Source organism: Rhineura floridana, chromosome 19, assembly GCF_030035675.1.
Source record: "Rhineura floridana isolate rRhiFlo1 chromosome 19, rRhiFlo1.hap2, whole genome shotgun sequence".
NCBI classification, from domain to species: Eukaryota; Metazoa; Chordata; class Lepidosauria; order Squamata; family Rhineuridae; genus Rhineura; species Rhineura floridana.
The window spans coordinates 7328699-7344891 of NC_084498.1; the positions used below are offsets into that span (position 1 = coordinate 7328699).

Sequence of the window (16193 nt, forward strand, 5' to 3'; positions counted from 1 at the left end):
CATACTCCACCATGCCCCTGTTTACGTACGCTTGCTTCACACTTACGGACACTTAACGGTGTGTGGGGGTGGAAATAGATGCGATTGTGCCACCGCAAATCAGCTGGGAGGCGTGATCAGCTGGGAGGCGCGGCAGCACAGCAGCAGAGGCTTTAGCACGGGGCTTTGAGGCTCCACGTGAAGGAGAGGTAAAAAAAGTTTACAGCAAAAAGGTAGTGCTTCACTTTAAGGACATTTTCGGATTATGTACTCTCTCTGGTCCCATTGAGAACGTTAATGCAAGGTATTCCTGTATTAACTTTATGCCTCCTTATGAGTTTCCTGCAGGCACCTGGCTGGTCACAGGATCCCAGATTAGATTGACATAGTGACTTCAGTGGAATAGGAAGTTGTCTTATACCAGGTCAGGCTATTGGTCTATCTTGGCTGTTTATTATCTGCTCTGACAGTGGTTCTCCGTTATCTCAGGCAGATGAAGGGCCATAGCTCAGTGGAAGAGCATGCAGAAGGTCCTAGGTTTAATCCCCAGCACCTCCAGGTAGGATTGGGAAAGGTCTCCTGTCTGAAACCCTGGAGAGCCACTGCCAGTCAGTACAGACAATACTCAGCTAGATAGACCAATGGTCTGGCTTGATATAAGGCAGCTACCAATGTTCCTAGCTTCCTAAAGAGAGAGGCCTTTCCCATCACCTGCTGTGGGATCCTTTTAACTAGATTGAGCCTGGGGTCTTCCTTTGGGTAGATCCAAAAGTGCTCTTCGTATGTTTTCTGGCCTGTCTCCACTGGAGATACAGTGGGTGGGATTATGAGTAGGGTTTTCTTGATGGTGGTGCCAGGGTGGCCAGGTGAAACAGAGGACAGGGCTCCTGCACTTTTAAGAGTTGCTTAGAAGATGGAATTTCAGCAGGGTATAGCTTTTATTATAGCAGCGAAAGCAGATCAGGAAGAGGCACAGCTGGAGCAACTCTGTATGATTCCTCCTGTCTGTGGATGAGGTGCTTTAGGTTCACAGGGAGCAACTGACTGTTTAATTCATTTTCTTTCCTGCATTAACCAGATTGGGGATTCTTGTCATTCAGGTGCAACAAGCAAAGTTGGGCACATTCCTTTCTGTTGTAGCAAAGATGGTTAAAGATTATTATAATATTCTGTACAGTTTGTTTCTTTGTAGATTTAGAAATTGCTGGAACTATTTAAGAGTCTCCCTCTGCTATATTTTAGGGCCCAGATATGACACTCTCTCGATTGATTAAAGCTATTGAAGAATGTTGCCCTCACTTAGCAAGCTCTGTTCAAATAAGGTGAGTTCATCTGTTCTTTCTGCTTCATTGAGGTGAGAACTCACCATCTCACTGCATTTGTTTTAACCCTGAATATTTTTTTGAGTTAAACAAGCCTTGAAGGATGTAGTTGAGGACATAATACATTTACTGATGGTAGGTTTAGCAGTTTTAAAATTGGAAGAAAGTTCATGTTATCTAAGTAGCATGATATAGAGTAATGTGGCTGCTTAAACACAATTATCTACCAGTGGGATCTGCAACAAAATGTTGCTGTGTGGAATGCCCCTGTTCAATATGCAATATGACAGCTATGTTTTTTCCCCAGGATGCTCCATTCCAAGTTTTTCTGTCTCTTCCTGCTCCCCCCACCCTCAAATAATCAACCAGCATTGCATGGCCACTCAGCATGGTCAATCCTCATTGGGTTGGGGGTTTTTTTAGCCCCCTCTCACTCCCTCTGGGTTGGGTTTCCACCCCCTTTTTTTTGTATGTACTTCTGCAAACCATGGAGAAGGGGAACCCCCAAGGTTGCTTGTACCTGTCTGTTATGCATGGATAGTATTGTTTTGGCTGCATAAGAATAGGCGCTTGGAAAATAGAGCTCATTGATAAATATATACAATGATATGATACAGGCAAACTTCCCTAAATGAGGTAACGTAAGAGATTTATTAATTGTGTACTATTGCTATATTTAGGGCCCATATTTGCTGAAGTGAAAAGAAATGTTGTCCAGAATCTACAGAGCTATCCTAGGAGTTCTGATCAGCACATGAGCTGTGGGATGTTCTACTTATTGTGTTTTTCCTTGGGAAAACAGATGTCATCACCTATCACAAACTGCTCTTGAAGCCCCTCGCTTTAGAAATACTGTTTAAGAAGTCCTAATTACAGAGTTAATTGTGTAATTCTTTGGATCCTAGCTGCAGATTTGTGTTCCTTCTCGTTTTTGTTTCCCCAAAACCTTTTTTAAACAAGGCAATTAGTTGACAGTTTTTTAAAAAGTGTGAAAGTACCTGCTGCGAGTTTAGCAGTGTGGAAATCTCATTTACCTAGACATTTCAAGAAATTAATAGAATGGCATGATATACACATGCTGACTTCTTGTATTTTAGTATCTTCTTCCAAGCATTCATATCCACAGAAAATTATACAAATAATTGGGCTAGTTGTTTTTATTGGAATTTCTGTTTCTGGCCCTGTCCTTTCTGTTCCTCAGCATAGTATTCTTCTGTCTTTAAAAAAATGTTGATGATCTAATGTCAATGCCACTTTCCAAATAATCCCTCCCTCCAAAGCATTCAGCTTTTGGGGAGGGGCAATAGTTCAGTGGAAGATCATATGGCTTGCATGAAAAAGGTCCCAAGTTCGACCCATGGCATCGCCAATGAAAAGCATAAGGTAGCAAGTGATGGGAAAGGCCAAGGCCCTGGGGAGCTGCAGCCAATCAGAACAGACTAGATGGGCCAATGATCTGACTCTGTATAAGGCAGCAATCTGTGTTGGCATCTCTTCTAGGATAAAGCTGATGGCAGGAGGCGAGTTGAAAGATATGGAACAATTCTTCGATGATCTTTCGGAAGCATTCAGTGGAACGGAACCAGAAGTCCACAAAACCAGTGTTGTAGGTACTGTGCTGTTTATTATATAAAAACCTTGGAGAAACATTTCTTATCATTAGGGGCTGTCACATCTGATGGTATTTTTCATAGATAAAATATTTTTAATAGCTGCAGTTTCCCAATGTGTGCACGTTGCACATAAAATTGTTGGGCATAACTCTTGACATGGACTAGTGACTTCTATGTACTAATTTCAGAAAGGTGAGAAGCAACCTTTCACTTGTGTTCTGTTGTGCTAGTTCTATTGATTGTCACTGATGGAGATCACAGAGGAAACTGTGTGTGGAGGAGGAAGGGAGAAGTAAGGGAGTCTTTTGATTCAGGATGAGGTGATCAGAGAATTCTTCACTGTTCTCCTTTCTGTAGAAGCAGTGGATTGCAGAGAGGTCAGAAAGGGTGGGCAGTTTTATACGTTTGCTGAAAGTCTGTGGAAGTGAAAAAAAATAGAGAGCAAAAAATTCAGTTCTCTGAAGGTTGAGTTTAGTCTAATTTAGCTTCTTATGCTTGTGATGATATGCTAAAGAGTGGGCGGGAAATGTTTGTTAAAATCTCAGATGCCAGTGGTATGGTTGAATACAATTTCTAGGGATTTATTTATTTATTTATTAAATTTATATACCGCCCGACTAGCAATAGCTCTCTGGGCGGTGAACATAAAATAGCATAAAAATACAATGAATAACAAAATAATACTAAAATACAATCATCAATCCAATACAATAAACATTTTAAAAAGTAAATCAGTGTAACTTAAAATGCTTCAGAGAATAGGAAGGTTTTGACCTGGCGCCGGAAGGAGAGCAGAGTCGGCGCCAGGCGTACTTCCTCGGGGAGACTGTTCCATAGTTCGGGGGCCACCACTGAGAAGGCCCTAGATCTTGTCATCACCCTCCGGGCCTCCCTGTGAGTTGGAACCCGGAGGAGGGCCTTCGTAGCAGAACGTAGTGCACGGGCCGGTTCATATCGGAAGAGGCGTTCCGCAAGGTATCGTGGTCCCGCACCGTATAAGGCTTTATAGGTTAATACCAACACTTTGAATCTAGCCCGGAAACATATTGGCAACCAGTGCAAGCTGGCCAGAACAGGTGTTATATGCTCGGACCGCTTGGTCCTTGTCAGCAATCTGGCCGCCGCATTTTGCACTAGTTGTAGCTTCCGAACTGTCTTCAAAGGTAGCCCTACGTAAAGCGCATTACAGTAATCCAAATGTGAGGTTACGAGAGCATGTACCACTGATGTAAGGTTCTCTTTACTCAAATAGGGACGTAGCTGGGCTACCAACCGAAGTTGGTAAAACGCATTCCTAACCACCGAGGCTACTTGAGCCTCAAGTGAGAGGGAAGAGTCTAAAAAGACTCCCAGACTACGAACCCGGTCCTTTAGGGGGAGTGTAACCCCATCCAGGACAGGGTATATATCCACCATCCGATCAGAGAACCCGTCCACCAACAGCATCTCAGTCTTGTCTGGATTGAGCTTCAGTTTGTTAACTCTCATCCAGTCCATTGTCGCGGCCAGGCAACGGTTCAGCAAATCGACAGCCTCACCTGAAGAAGATGAAAAGGAGAAGTAGAGCTGCGTGTCATCAGCATACTGATGACAACGCACTCCAAAACTCCTGATGACCTCTCCCAACGGCTTCATGTAGATATTAAAAAGCAGGGGGGACAAAACTGACCCCTGCGGGACCCCATATTGGAGAGCCCGCGGTGTTGAGCTATGTTCCCCAAGCACTACCTTCTGGAGACGACCCGCCAAGTAGGAGCAGAACCACTGCCAAGCAGTACCTCCAACTCCCAACTCCGCGAGCCTCCCCAGAAGGATACCATGGTCGATGGTATCAAAAGCCGCTGAGAGATCAAGGAGAATCAACAGAGTTACACTCCCTCTGTCTCTTTCCCGACGTAGGTCATCGTACAGGGCGACCAAGGCTGTCTCAGTGCCAAAACTGGGCCTAAAACCTGATTGAAATGGATCTAGATAATCAGGATTGGATATTCAGAGCCCACAGAGTTTCTAACCCCTCTCTGTGACCAGCTTAACTAGAACATACTATGTAAAACAAGATGGATTTGCTTAAGTTGATTCATTTATACAGATTGCAATATTCCACTCTTCTTGGTGCTAAATTTGGATTTATTTGGGCATGTGATTTTAATTTTTTTGAGCATAAGAGTACACTCACTTTGGCTATAAAGAATGCCCCCCCAGTGGTGGGCGTTACAAGGCAGAGGAGAAGCTGGGACATCTTAATACACCGCAAGGTGCCTTGAGCCACCAGGATGGGACAAGGTAGACTTTCAAAGGAATTGACTCCTTACACTCTCTCTGTAGGCTTGTTCTTGCGCCACATGATCCTGGCGTACAACAAGCTCTCTTTCAGCCAAGTGTACAAGCTTTACACGGCTCTTCAGCAGTATTTCCAAAACGACGAGAAGAAAAGTGGAAGAGAGGAGACTGAGATGGAGCTGACTCAGTGTGGGGAGTCGGAAGGCAAGATGGAGAAAGAAGAATTTGATAGGCCTCTCAGGTGACTTTTACAATTTTTGTAAAACTGTTCTCCCTGATCCCCCACTTGATAGTAAAATCTTTACAATGGCCTTTGCCAACCTGGTGACCTCCAGATGTTTTACACTACAGTTCCCATCTGCCCCATCCAGGATGGCCCTATGAAGGCTAGGGGTGCTGGGAGCTGTAGTCCAAAACAGGAGAGCATCAGGTTAGTAAAGGCTGCCTTTGCAGGTTGATCTGCAAACCAGTTCAGCAGAAGTCCTTGTATTTTCAACTTGTGGTCTCTTCTTTCAAATTTCAGATTTAAAAAACAATATGATGCATGTTCTGTTTTATAAACAGATAAGGCATTCACATTACAATACAAATAATTTTACTTGGTGCAGTTACTTTTTTTTTTTTTTAGAGTGCTTGGTTGTTGCAAGGAGCACAGGACAGAGATTGTTGATATTTTGTATTTTAACCTTTTTGTACACCGCCCAGAGAGCCACTCGCTATGGGCGGTCTATAAATGAAACAAATAAATAAATAAATAAATAAACAGGGTTTCCTCTCTTACTTTATCCTCTCCACAACCCTGTGAGATAGGTGAGGCTGAGAGACAGTGACTGACCCAGGGTCACCCAGTGAACTTCATGGCCAAGTGAGGATTTGAACCCAAGTCCCTCTGGTCCCTGTCTGACACTCTGCCCACTGCACCACACTAGCTCCAACAAAATAAACAGAACACCAAGAAGAAAGCTACAAAACATATTGAATTAAATAAACAACATGCAGCTTATCCAACATTCACACTTTTTAAAAAAAAATCCAATTTAAAAACACTTCTAAATTTTTGACTGCTTTCTTTTAAAAAAGAAGAAGCTTATAAGGCTCTCTTCAAAAATTCCTTTGCCAAAGCTGAATGCTCAGAATGGGAGACAAAGAAGCCTCATAAATCTTGACATGACGTTCCTGGTCAGCAGCTAATTCTGCCATCAATCCATTTTGTCTGGGACGGCTTCTGGCACAAGTAGCTTGCTGGAAAACCAAACTATAGGCACTGCCTTCATCCCTTCCTACAGTGCTTGAAGCGGAGAGGAGGAAGGAGTCCAAGGTCTGTGCTGGGGGAGAAAGGATTTCCTTTTGTCCCTGTGCTCCTCTCTCCATCTCTGATTATCCAAGTCAGTGACTCCCTCTCATTGCCCCAGCTGAATGCCAGAAGCAACACTGGAAAGCTAAACTTGGTCTGTTGGATAGAGCACCATTTATCATCTAGATTTCACAGTTGAACTCTTTGGTCCCACCTGCTCAGTATTGTCTACTCTGACTGGCAGCAGCTGTCTCCAGGATCTCGGGCAGAGGGCTTTCCCATCATTTGGAAAAGAGCCATCATTCGGTGGTAGAGCATCTGCCTTGCATGCAGAAGGTCCCCAGTTGAATCCCTGGCATCTCCAGGTAGGGCTGGGAATGTTCCCTGCCTGAAACCTGGAAGTGCTGCTGCCAGTCAGTGTAGACAGTACTGAGCAAGATGGTCTGACTTGGTGTAAGGCGGCTTCCTGTGTTCCTGTCTGCTACTTGAACCTTCTAGCTGGAGATGCCAGGGATCAAACCTAGGATTTTCCTCTTGCAAAACATCATGTCACTGAACCACTGCCCTTCATTTCAGGTATATTATCTTCATCTATGAGGAGAGACTGAAAGAACTGGGCATGTTTAGCCTGGAGAAGAGAAGACTGAGGGGAGATATGATAGCACTCTTCAAGTACATGAAAGGTTGTCACATAGAGGAGGGCCAGGATCTCTTCTCGATTGTCCCAGAGTGCAGGACACGGAATAATGGGCTCAAGTTGCAGGAAGCCAGATTTCGAGTGGACATCAGGAAAAACTTCCTAACTGTTAGAGCCATACGACAATGGGCTCTCTGACACTGGAGGCATTCAAGAGGCAGCTGGACAGCCATCTGTTGGGAATGCTTTGATTTGGATTCCTGCATTGCGCAGGGGGTTGGACTTGATGGCCTTATAGGCCCTTCCAATTCTACTATTCTATGATTCTATGATCTTTTTTACAACAACCCTGCAAGGACATGGAGATTGTTAAAATTACATCCATATCGCAGAGGAGGGGCTAAAAGTGAGAGAATGCGTGGCTCAGGGCAGAAGCAGTGTTTGACCTTGGGTGGGACTTCCTCATTCACAATTCAATATGCCGAGCATATTGAAAAGCCATTTCAGCCTCTTGGGTAGGCTTAGTAGTAAAGTGGTCTTGGAGTTCTTAGCATTTCTAGAATTGTGAAGGAATTTCACAGTGGGCCTTTTGTTTCCAGGGAGGAAGAAATATCCTGCAATGGGCCGCTCTCGCAGAAGCAAGCGGAATATTTCCTCTCTCAACAGGTATGTTAATGGTTAATATTAAGCCTGCCAGTCATGTGAGATTGGCTGTTCTCTGGATGCCGCCCCCTCCCCTTGGAAGCTAAGTGTATGGCTTCTGGTGAGGGGGCCTTTTCTGTGGTGGCATCTGGTTGTCTTGAGATGCATTTGTCTGCTCCACTATTACTGTCTTTTAGATGCCAGGCAAAGTCTATCCTGTTTTCTCACACCTTAATAGCAATTTGTTTTACTGGGTTTCTGAAACAGGTTTTAATTGCTCATACCATTTTTTCAAATATACTATTGGTTTTATGCTTACTGCTGTCTTCATATATCCTGATTCTTTTTTTAAAAAAAGTTTTGTTTGTAACAGATGTTTATTGCTCTTTTTAGCTGTATTTGTAAGCCACCGTAAGGGCCTTCTTTAATGTTAGGAAAATCTGCATATAAGGCTACAACCCTATATGAACTTACCTGGAAGTAATCCCCATGCAACTCCGAATAGACATGTCTAGGGTTGCACTGTCGGGTTGTGTGGAGGAAGGAAGTGAAAACCTCCAAATTGCAAGTCCTGCCAGGCTCATGATGGAGCACAAAAAGTGGAAGGAAGACTTGTTTATTTTCTTTTTGATTATTCCTTTTTTCTTTTAAAACATTTTTCCACCTGTCCTGTGGCTGTACCAGAGGAATGGGAGGACCTTTCTAATATAAGTCCACCCAAAGCTACTTCTGATTACCCCCAGCACACTCCCTTTCTTGCCCTCTCCGCCGTTAGAGCTCTGGCAACGAAGCACCAAGTGCTGATCCTTTCTGCGCTGGCTGGGGGCTTCCACAGGCAGCTCCCCCTCTCAGGCCCCTCAGAGAAGGAGATTTGCAGAATCCTCTGGCCTCTCTAACGCCCTCCCAAGGGTCATAGGATTGTAGCCTAAATCCCTTAACGTCAGTGTGACAGCTGTCTTATCTCAACAAGTTGTGTGCAAATATCACCACCACACCTGGATCCCAGATTCAAAGAACCATGCAGCTCGGTTTGTTGTGTACCCAAGGGGGACACTCAGTTTCTGAAACTCATGCAGCACCAACAATCCAGGCAGCACTGGGAAACTTTTAACATTGGTTTGTGAGTGATATGGCCCAGGGGAGTGACTGCCACAAGTGATGCAGCCCAGGAGAGTGTGTTTCATTTTCAAAGAGGAAACAATCAAACATCCCTCAGTCTGGACATACAGACAAGTCCTTGAGTAGATCTAAAATCTTGTTATTTATTTTATACATTTATATCCTATGTGTTCATAGAAATTAGTTAGGTGGCCTACAGAAATAGAAGAACATAAAATACATAATAAGATATATATTGTATTTTAAAATGAGGACACCACTGTAGCAGAAAAGATGGGAATCAGAATAAAATCATCAAAAAAAAGCTCAAATTCACTATTAAGGTGTTTATTAATATTCTTGATGTGGGTATACACACATATATATGCATATACCTATGTCTTTCTATAGTTATCTGCATATTTTATGGATTATCATTATTATATTCTGAGAGTAATATCGTATGGATATATATTTTTAAAAGCTCCAAAAGATCTGCAACAATGAATTCTCTTATGTTATTTAAATAATAGCCTGGGGGTATAACAGCATCTCCACATGGTGCTGAAAGGACCTGAGTGTAGATTCCAGGTATGTAAAAATAGGAAGATCTTTCCACAATTGGGGTGCCACTATAGAAAAGGCCCATTTTCCGGTCTGCACTCAAGAGGCTTCCATAGATGGGGGAGTCTGGAGAAGAGCCTCACTGGTGTTGAAAAGAGGCAAGAGGCTTGTAGTTCGTTACCTGAACCAGTGGGGGTCACCAGAGCTTGGAAGATTACTTTTAAAAAGTAATAAATTATAGTTACAGTTACATGGCCCCCCAAAAGTAGTAATTACCGTTACAGTTGCAATTGCTATGAAAGTAACTGATTGCTTTACTTTTACTCAAAAGTAATTGCTACAATTGCATTTTAGTTACTTTAAAAAAAATGCCTACAAGGTGCTGGCCTTGGCTGCTGCACATCTAAGTAGCCTAAAACAACATTAAAAATAAGCACACACATACACAGAGGGTAGTAGATTTCCCCCCCATAAGATTAACAGAATGGCATAACAGAATCTCACATCCCCTCACCCCACCCCCAGCAAGATACCCCAACACACATATTTTTGTATATATATATTGCCTCCAGCTCTTTTCTCCTTCCACTCCTGTCAATTTTTAAACAATTGTTTTCTCCACCCCGTCTCACTCTCCACCTCCTTCCTCGTCGCCTCCTAAGCACCCACAGAGCATGAAGGAAGAACAACGCTGCACAGAAGCCCAATTTCAAGCACATGATTTTTATACACAACTCAGAGGAGCAGAAGACTTCCCCTGCTCCCCCTCAAGTAACGCGCAAAAGTAATGCTGGAAACATTACAATTACTCCTCAAAAGTAACGAAGTTACTACTATTACCAGCAAAATGTAATGAAGTTACCCACTCGTTACTCAAAAAAGTAATAAATTACAAGTAATTAGTTGCTTGTAACTAGTTACTTCCAAGCTCTGGGGGTCACCACACAGAAAGAGTAACTTTTGTGTTCCTCCCACTGACCACCTTGTAACTTTGTTTGAGCATGTCTTCCTGCTTCTTCTCGGACCGCACACTCTCCTTTGTCCTCCCTCCATGTTGTGAGGACGTGTTTCTCAGCTCTAACTCGGAGAGATGGATGTGTATGCTTAGTGAATAAACCTTAACTTTTCATTCTCCCCTTTACAGACTGATTTGTTGCAACAGCTGTGTAACTTTGCTGGCTTCCAGCAGCTGGAACATCTTAGAGTACAGGCAGGTTTGTGTGGTAGCAACTGGTCCCTCCAGTACCCTGGTCCTAAGCCAGAGATGGGGCTCCTGTGCTTCCCCAGATGTTGTTGGACCATAACTCCCATCAGCCCCCCTCACCGTTGGCCACGTTGGCTAGAGCTGATGGGAACAGGAGTCCAATAGCATCTGGAGAGCCACAGGTAGCCAGCCCTGTCTTAAGCTGCTTAGGGCTTTGGATCTCAGTCTTTGAGTTCAGTTGCGTTGACGTCTGGATGGTAGAATGAAAGAGGCATTTGAGAGCCATTCTTCCTTAAATCCCTTAAGCCAGCTTTGCATTGCCCATAATCAATTTAGCAAAAGCCCCTCTCTTTTTAGTGTAGTATAATGAAGCTTTGGCTAAATCTCTCCATTGGTAATTTGTAAACATGTTGTCAGTCCCTTTTCTTTCTTCCTGATGTGGAAGGATTCTGTTGCTGGAGTGGTAATAAAATTAAATAGTTTTTAATCCCAGCAGATTCATGATGCTGCTCCTCAGCTTGCACAAGTGACAGGCTTTTAATTTAATTCCAGGCATCTTTACTGAAAAACGACGAGACGAAAGCCCTCTCGCCAGCATCTTTACAAAAGGAGCTGAACAACTTGTTAAAATTTAACCCAGATTTTGCAGAAGCGGTAGGTTTGGTTGAGGCTTTTTTGCACCCAGGCAGACAGGTGTCATCTGTATTGTAACACACTGAGCAATCTGGCATTGGTAGCCGTGGTAGCAGTTTTGATGAAACCTCTGGCTGTCACTGGCTGAGCTGCCCCCCATGTCACAGAGAGGCAGTGCAGGCAAGAGGGCTGTCTCTGGCTGAGGTGCAGTGATCCTAAAGAGAGGCAGGGCAGGCAGAAGGGGGGAACGTGTAGAAGCATCAGGGACTAGGGAAAGGAAACGTAGGGGACCTGGGTAGACAATGGGAATCAGTGGAGGATGCTAGGAAAGGCTTCGACGAAGCAAAGTCGGGGGAGAGGAAAGAAAGAACATGGGGAGAGAGAATGGGCCCCAGAGAGAGGTACCTATGGCTGGGGACTGCAGTGATGAAGAAGGCTGAAAGCAGTGGCGGCTGGTGGCACCTTGCACAGACCCTTGAAAGTTTGGACTAAAACACAGAGTGGATTCCACTGCCCCACTGACATGGAGCCACCAGCCCCCACTGGCTGACAGAACAATTACCCACCAGATTTTTAGCTGCAGATCCTTAGATTTATTATTGGGATATCCCTGAGAAGCTCCCTCCCAGCCATTCACCAAAGGACTGCAACGGTCCAATGTGGCTGTTGCTTCTAACCACTGCTGCTCTTTGCTGTTGTGCACTTCCAGCATTATTTAAGCTACTTAAACAGCCTTCGAGTCCAAGATGTCTTCAGCTCCACGCACAGCCTCCTTCACTACTTTGACCGCTTGATTCTCACCGGCGCAGAAAGCAAAAGCAACGGTGACGAAGGCTACGGGCGGAGCCTGAGATATGCAGCTCTCAACCTGGCTGCCTTGCACTGCCGCTTTGGTCACTAGTGAGTCGGTTTGTTTTCATCTTGTCACACAAGTTGGCATCAGAAGCTTCCCCCCCCCTTTTCTGTCTATCATACTGCTTCTTTTCCTTGGGGTACCTCCTCTGTGGTTTTGCGTCAGATCAAGTTTCTTAGATGATGACTCTGATGAATTTCAGCCTGTGTGAATCAGCTGTTGCATCAGATCAACCCTGATTCAAGAACCAACCATACAAACAAGCAAGTTGAAGGGTTGTCTTTTTAAAATATATATATATAGTCATACCCCTTAAATATAATGTATAAAATAAATATAGCAGTTCCTTTTACAGTTTCCCTCCTTAGCAGTAATAGTAACTGCAAACAAATAAACAAAAAAATTGCAACGATAAAACCACAGTGGTAAAGAATAACAGGGTAATAATAGGAAATTGGAAGGAAAATCAACAGCAGCATCTTAATGGGAGAAAAGCATGACTAATGGCTTGTGTGCAAGTCATACTTAGAGTGGGAACCAATGAATCAATGGACATGTTAAAGTCCATTGATTTCAGTGGGTCTACTGTGAGTGTGACTTCGCTGGAGACAACCCAAACTTACTGAGTTTCATTAAATAATATCAAAATAATTGATGGTCACATAAATTAAACAGTAACTGATGAGCTTACTTCTATTAGGGATGTGTCCTGAACTTGATCATTCCAGTTACGGATGAAAAGTTTAAGGTGAATGCAAATGGAAAGATTCTCGTTCCCTCTTTCTCCTCCTGATCTGCTGAAAGCGAATTTCTTCCACCTACATCACCCTGGAGCACAACTCCCCCGCCCCTGAAGACTTCGGAGCCAGCCGGTGTTTCTAAGAGCCAGGACAGGGGAAGAAGGCACCTTCCCAGCGGGAGGAAGGGTTGTCTTCTCTCTGCTTCGTTCTGATCTACCCAGACATCCAAATGCTCGGCTGCTTCCTTGGCCTCTCTTGCATTTTCCCTGCCGCTCTTTGCTATTCCAGGGGGTTGGATTTGATGGCCTTATAGGTCCCTTCCAACTCTACTATTCTATGATTCCCTGCTGCTTCCTGTCTCCAAGAGCTGATCCCTTGCCACTGTGCCTCTGGAAAGTGCTAGGAAACTGGAAAGGAAGCAAGCAAAAAGTCAGGGATGGGGAACCCGTGGCCCTCCAGCTCCCAGCGGGGTCACTTGTCAGGGATCCCAGGAGTTGGGAGACCATCAACAGCTGGTGGGCCACAGGCTCCCCATTCCCGGAAAAAGAAGGGGTGTCCTGATGGTGCACACAACAGTGCACAGGAAGTGGAGAAGCACAGGAAGATGTTACCATATCTGGACACATCCATCTGGCTCAGTATTGTCTACGCCACAATTCTTCATCCCTGGGTCCTCAGGTATTGTTGAGCTACAACTCCTGTCATCCCCAGACAGCATGGCCAGTGGTCAGGGAGGATGGGAATTGTAGGCCATCAACATCTGGGGACCCAAGGTTGAAGGTCTCCGCTGACAGATGGCAGCTCTCCAGAGGTGCCAGGAAGTGAACCTGGAGTCTTCTGCACGCAAGGCATTTGCTCTGCCGCTGCACCACAGCCCGTCTGCGTTTCGCTGCTCTTCATGTGGTTTGCTTAGTTTTCCCCCTCAGCAATCTGGATGCAGGTTGCAGCCCTACTCATATTGTTGATGTTGTTGTTGTTAGACTAATTAAAAATAGAAATATTTTATTTATTTAAGACATTTATAGCCCACTCATTATCAATACTGGTACCAAGGCAGGGCACAGTGTAAAACAAGTAAATTTAGACATGAAATGGAAATGGACAGCCTTCAAGTCGATCCCGACTTCTGGCGACCCTACAAATAGGGTGTTCATGGTAAGCGGTATTCAGAGGGGGTTTCCCGTTGCCTCCTGTGACGCCCTTCCCTGGCTCTCCCTGTCAGGTTCCCACCTGCTTGTGGCTACTGCCTTTCACTAGGCACCACCAGGGACACCACCAGTCCGGACCATCCTTTATATGGTTTCTCACTCCGCTCTAGCACAGATCTCCCTAGATCCCACTGCTAGGCAACACTACCAGTCACGTCCTGTAACCAATACTCCCAGAGACTTTGCCTAAGTCTCTCTCTAGGTGGTTACTTTTGCGACTGAGTGCTTATGCTGTTCCCAACCCCCTTGTATCTTTATATAAAAAGCATACAACTCTGGGTTGCTCTGGATACTTGACTTGTTACAATTCCTCCCTTCACCGCTGCCACCATTAGATACTGCTTCTGTTCAGCCTTGGTAATTACCTTGCCCTCCCTTCTGGTCTGTATATTCCCCAGCCAAGGATCAGGCCTTTGGTAAACCAAAGAAGTATTTATTTACTAATAACAGGAAACAACAAGATTACTTTTAGAATGTTTCATAAGCGTATGGTTTCATATATATATCCTCTTTAAATATCAGCCAAATCCAATCCAAACTTCCCTCAGAACTCTGCCAACCCACTCAACAACCTCTCTCTCTCAACTCTCTCCTTCCAACCGACCCCCCTTCATCACTCACAACCCCCCATTTATACCTTCAGCCAGCCAGCCACTCAGCCAATCATCATCCAGCACACTTCAGCTTCTCACCCATATACTCCCCCTTTCTCTCTCAGTCAATTACCATACATCACCCAATAGACCGGCACTTACCATATTTACAGATGCTAACTTACAGGAACATCACACCTCCCTCTGGGCTAGTCGTCCCCAGCTGGCTAGGGCCTGCTCAGCTTGCCACAGCTGCACAAGCCAGCCCCTTCCTTGTCCACAACTGCCAGCTGGGGGGCAACTGGGCTCCTTGGGACTATGCTGCTTGCCCACAGGTGGCAGGGCACGTGATTGCTGAGCCACTCCCTGTGGGGTGATGTTTAGCTGGCCCTTGACACCCAGGAGATACAAGCGGGGATTTGAATTCACAAACTCTGGACTCCCAGCCAGGCTCTCCTCCCCACTGTGCTATCCCAGCTGTTACAAATCAATAAAACAATAGCCAACCTCATCAAATAAATACAGATGGGAGCAAGTAAAAACAACCAACAAGCTAAAACCGTAAAAACGCCCACTTAAAAAGCCTGAACGAGCAAATAGGGATGAACTTGTTGCTGGAGCGATAGGAACATTGCTGCCTGATGAGCTTGTAATTTATTTCCTTTTCTTATGTTTTCTCTCCCATTTTTCTCCTGTCATGGGACCCAAGGTAGCGTACCTCTGGTTCTCGGGGTCTCCCAGCCAGGCACTCACCGGACCGAGACCTGTTTTGGTTCAGCAAAGGGGTGGTCTCGTGTGCCTTCCACACTGCCAGGCAGGGGTGGGGGAACCCGTGGCCTTCCAGATGTTGCTGCAGGATAACTCCCACCTTCACTGGCCGTGCCGGCTGGGGCGGATGGGAGTTGTCCTTCAGCAACATTTGGAGAGCCCAGGGCTCCCCACCCCTGCTGTAACGGGAGGGAATTCCACTAGCAGGGCACCACCACAAAGAATAATGGATTGCCTTTCACCCTCCAGAAGAAATGGGGAGGGGGGGCACTTTTAAAAGGCAGTAGCTACCAGAACAAGCAGCTCGATGTAGGAAGAGAGAAGAAAGAGAGGATGGGGTGAAGGGGGGAGAAAAAAGGGAGGTGGGGTGAAGGGGGGAAAGGAACTTGGGTGGGTAGCACTTGAAGTCACTGCTCAAAAAGGTAGAGAGAGTGGATGGTGTTGAGTCCTAGTCCTACTCAGAATGGACCCACTGAAGTTAATAGACATGGCTAACTTGAGTCCATTGATTTTAATGGGGTTACTCTGAGTAGGAGTTAAATGCGACCCACTGTGTTGCCATTTCCCTGTAAAGGTACCAATGCGTCCCTTTGATTAGAAGTGCTTTTCCCACCCTTAGCACAAAGATCCCACCTATAGCTAACCCAGAGCCCACTGGAGACAAATCCAGGGCTTTCAGCACTGTGAGATGATCTTTATGGCCTCCGCCGCATCTGATGGTGCTAGGCCCAGTTCTTACCAGGCACCTGGATTTTTGCACCTCCC

At 45.1% G+C, this 16193-nt stretch overlaps 1 protein-coding gene across 3 annotated transcripts in view; it reads left to right on the plus strand.

Annotated features, from left to right (window-relative positions):
• The window catches only part of ANAPC5 (anaphase promoting complex subunit 5), a 44180-nt gene that overhangs the window by 4116 nt on the left and 23871 nt on the right, over positions 1-16193 (plus strand). For 2 of the 3 annotated variants that reach the window (XM_061602691.1, XM_061602690.1), the window contains exons 2-7: positions 1222-1301; positions 2802-2911; positions 5240-5435; positions 7725-7791; positions 11186-11287; positions 11976-12166. In XM_061602691.1, coding sequence (XP_061458675.1) covers positions 1231-1301; positions 2802-2911; positions 5240-5435; positions 7725-7791; positions 11186-11287; positions 11976-12166 — 737 coding nt within the window. In that variant the 5' untranslated portion in view covers positions 1222-1230. Of the gene's footprint in view, positions 1-1060; positions 1080-1221; positions 1302-2801; positions 2912-5239; positions 5436-7724; positions 7792-11185; positions 11288-11975; positions 12167-16193 lie in introns of those variants that run through there. The other variant, XM_061602692.1, reaches the window with a different exon arrangement.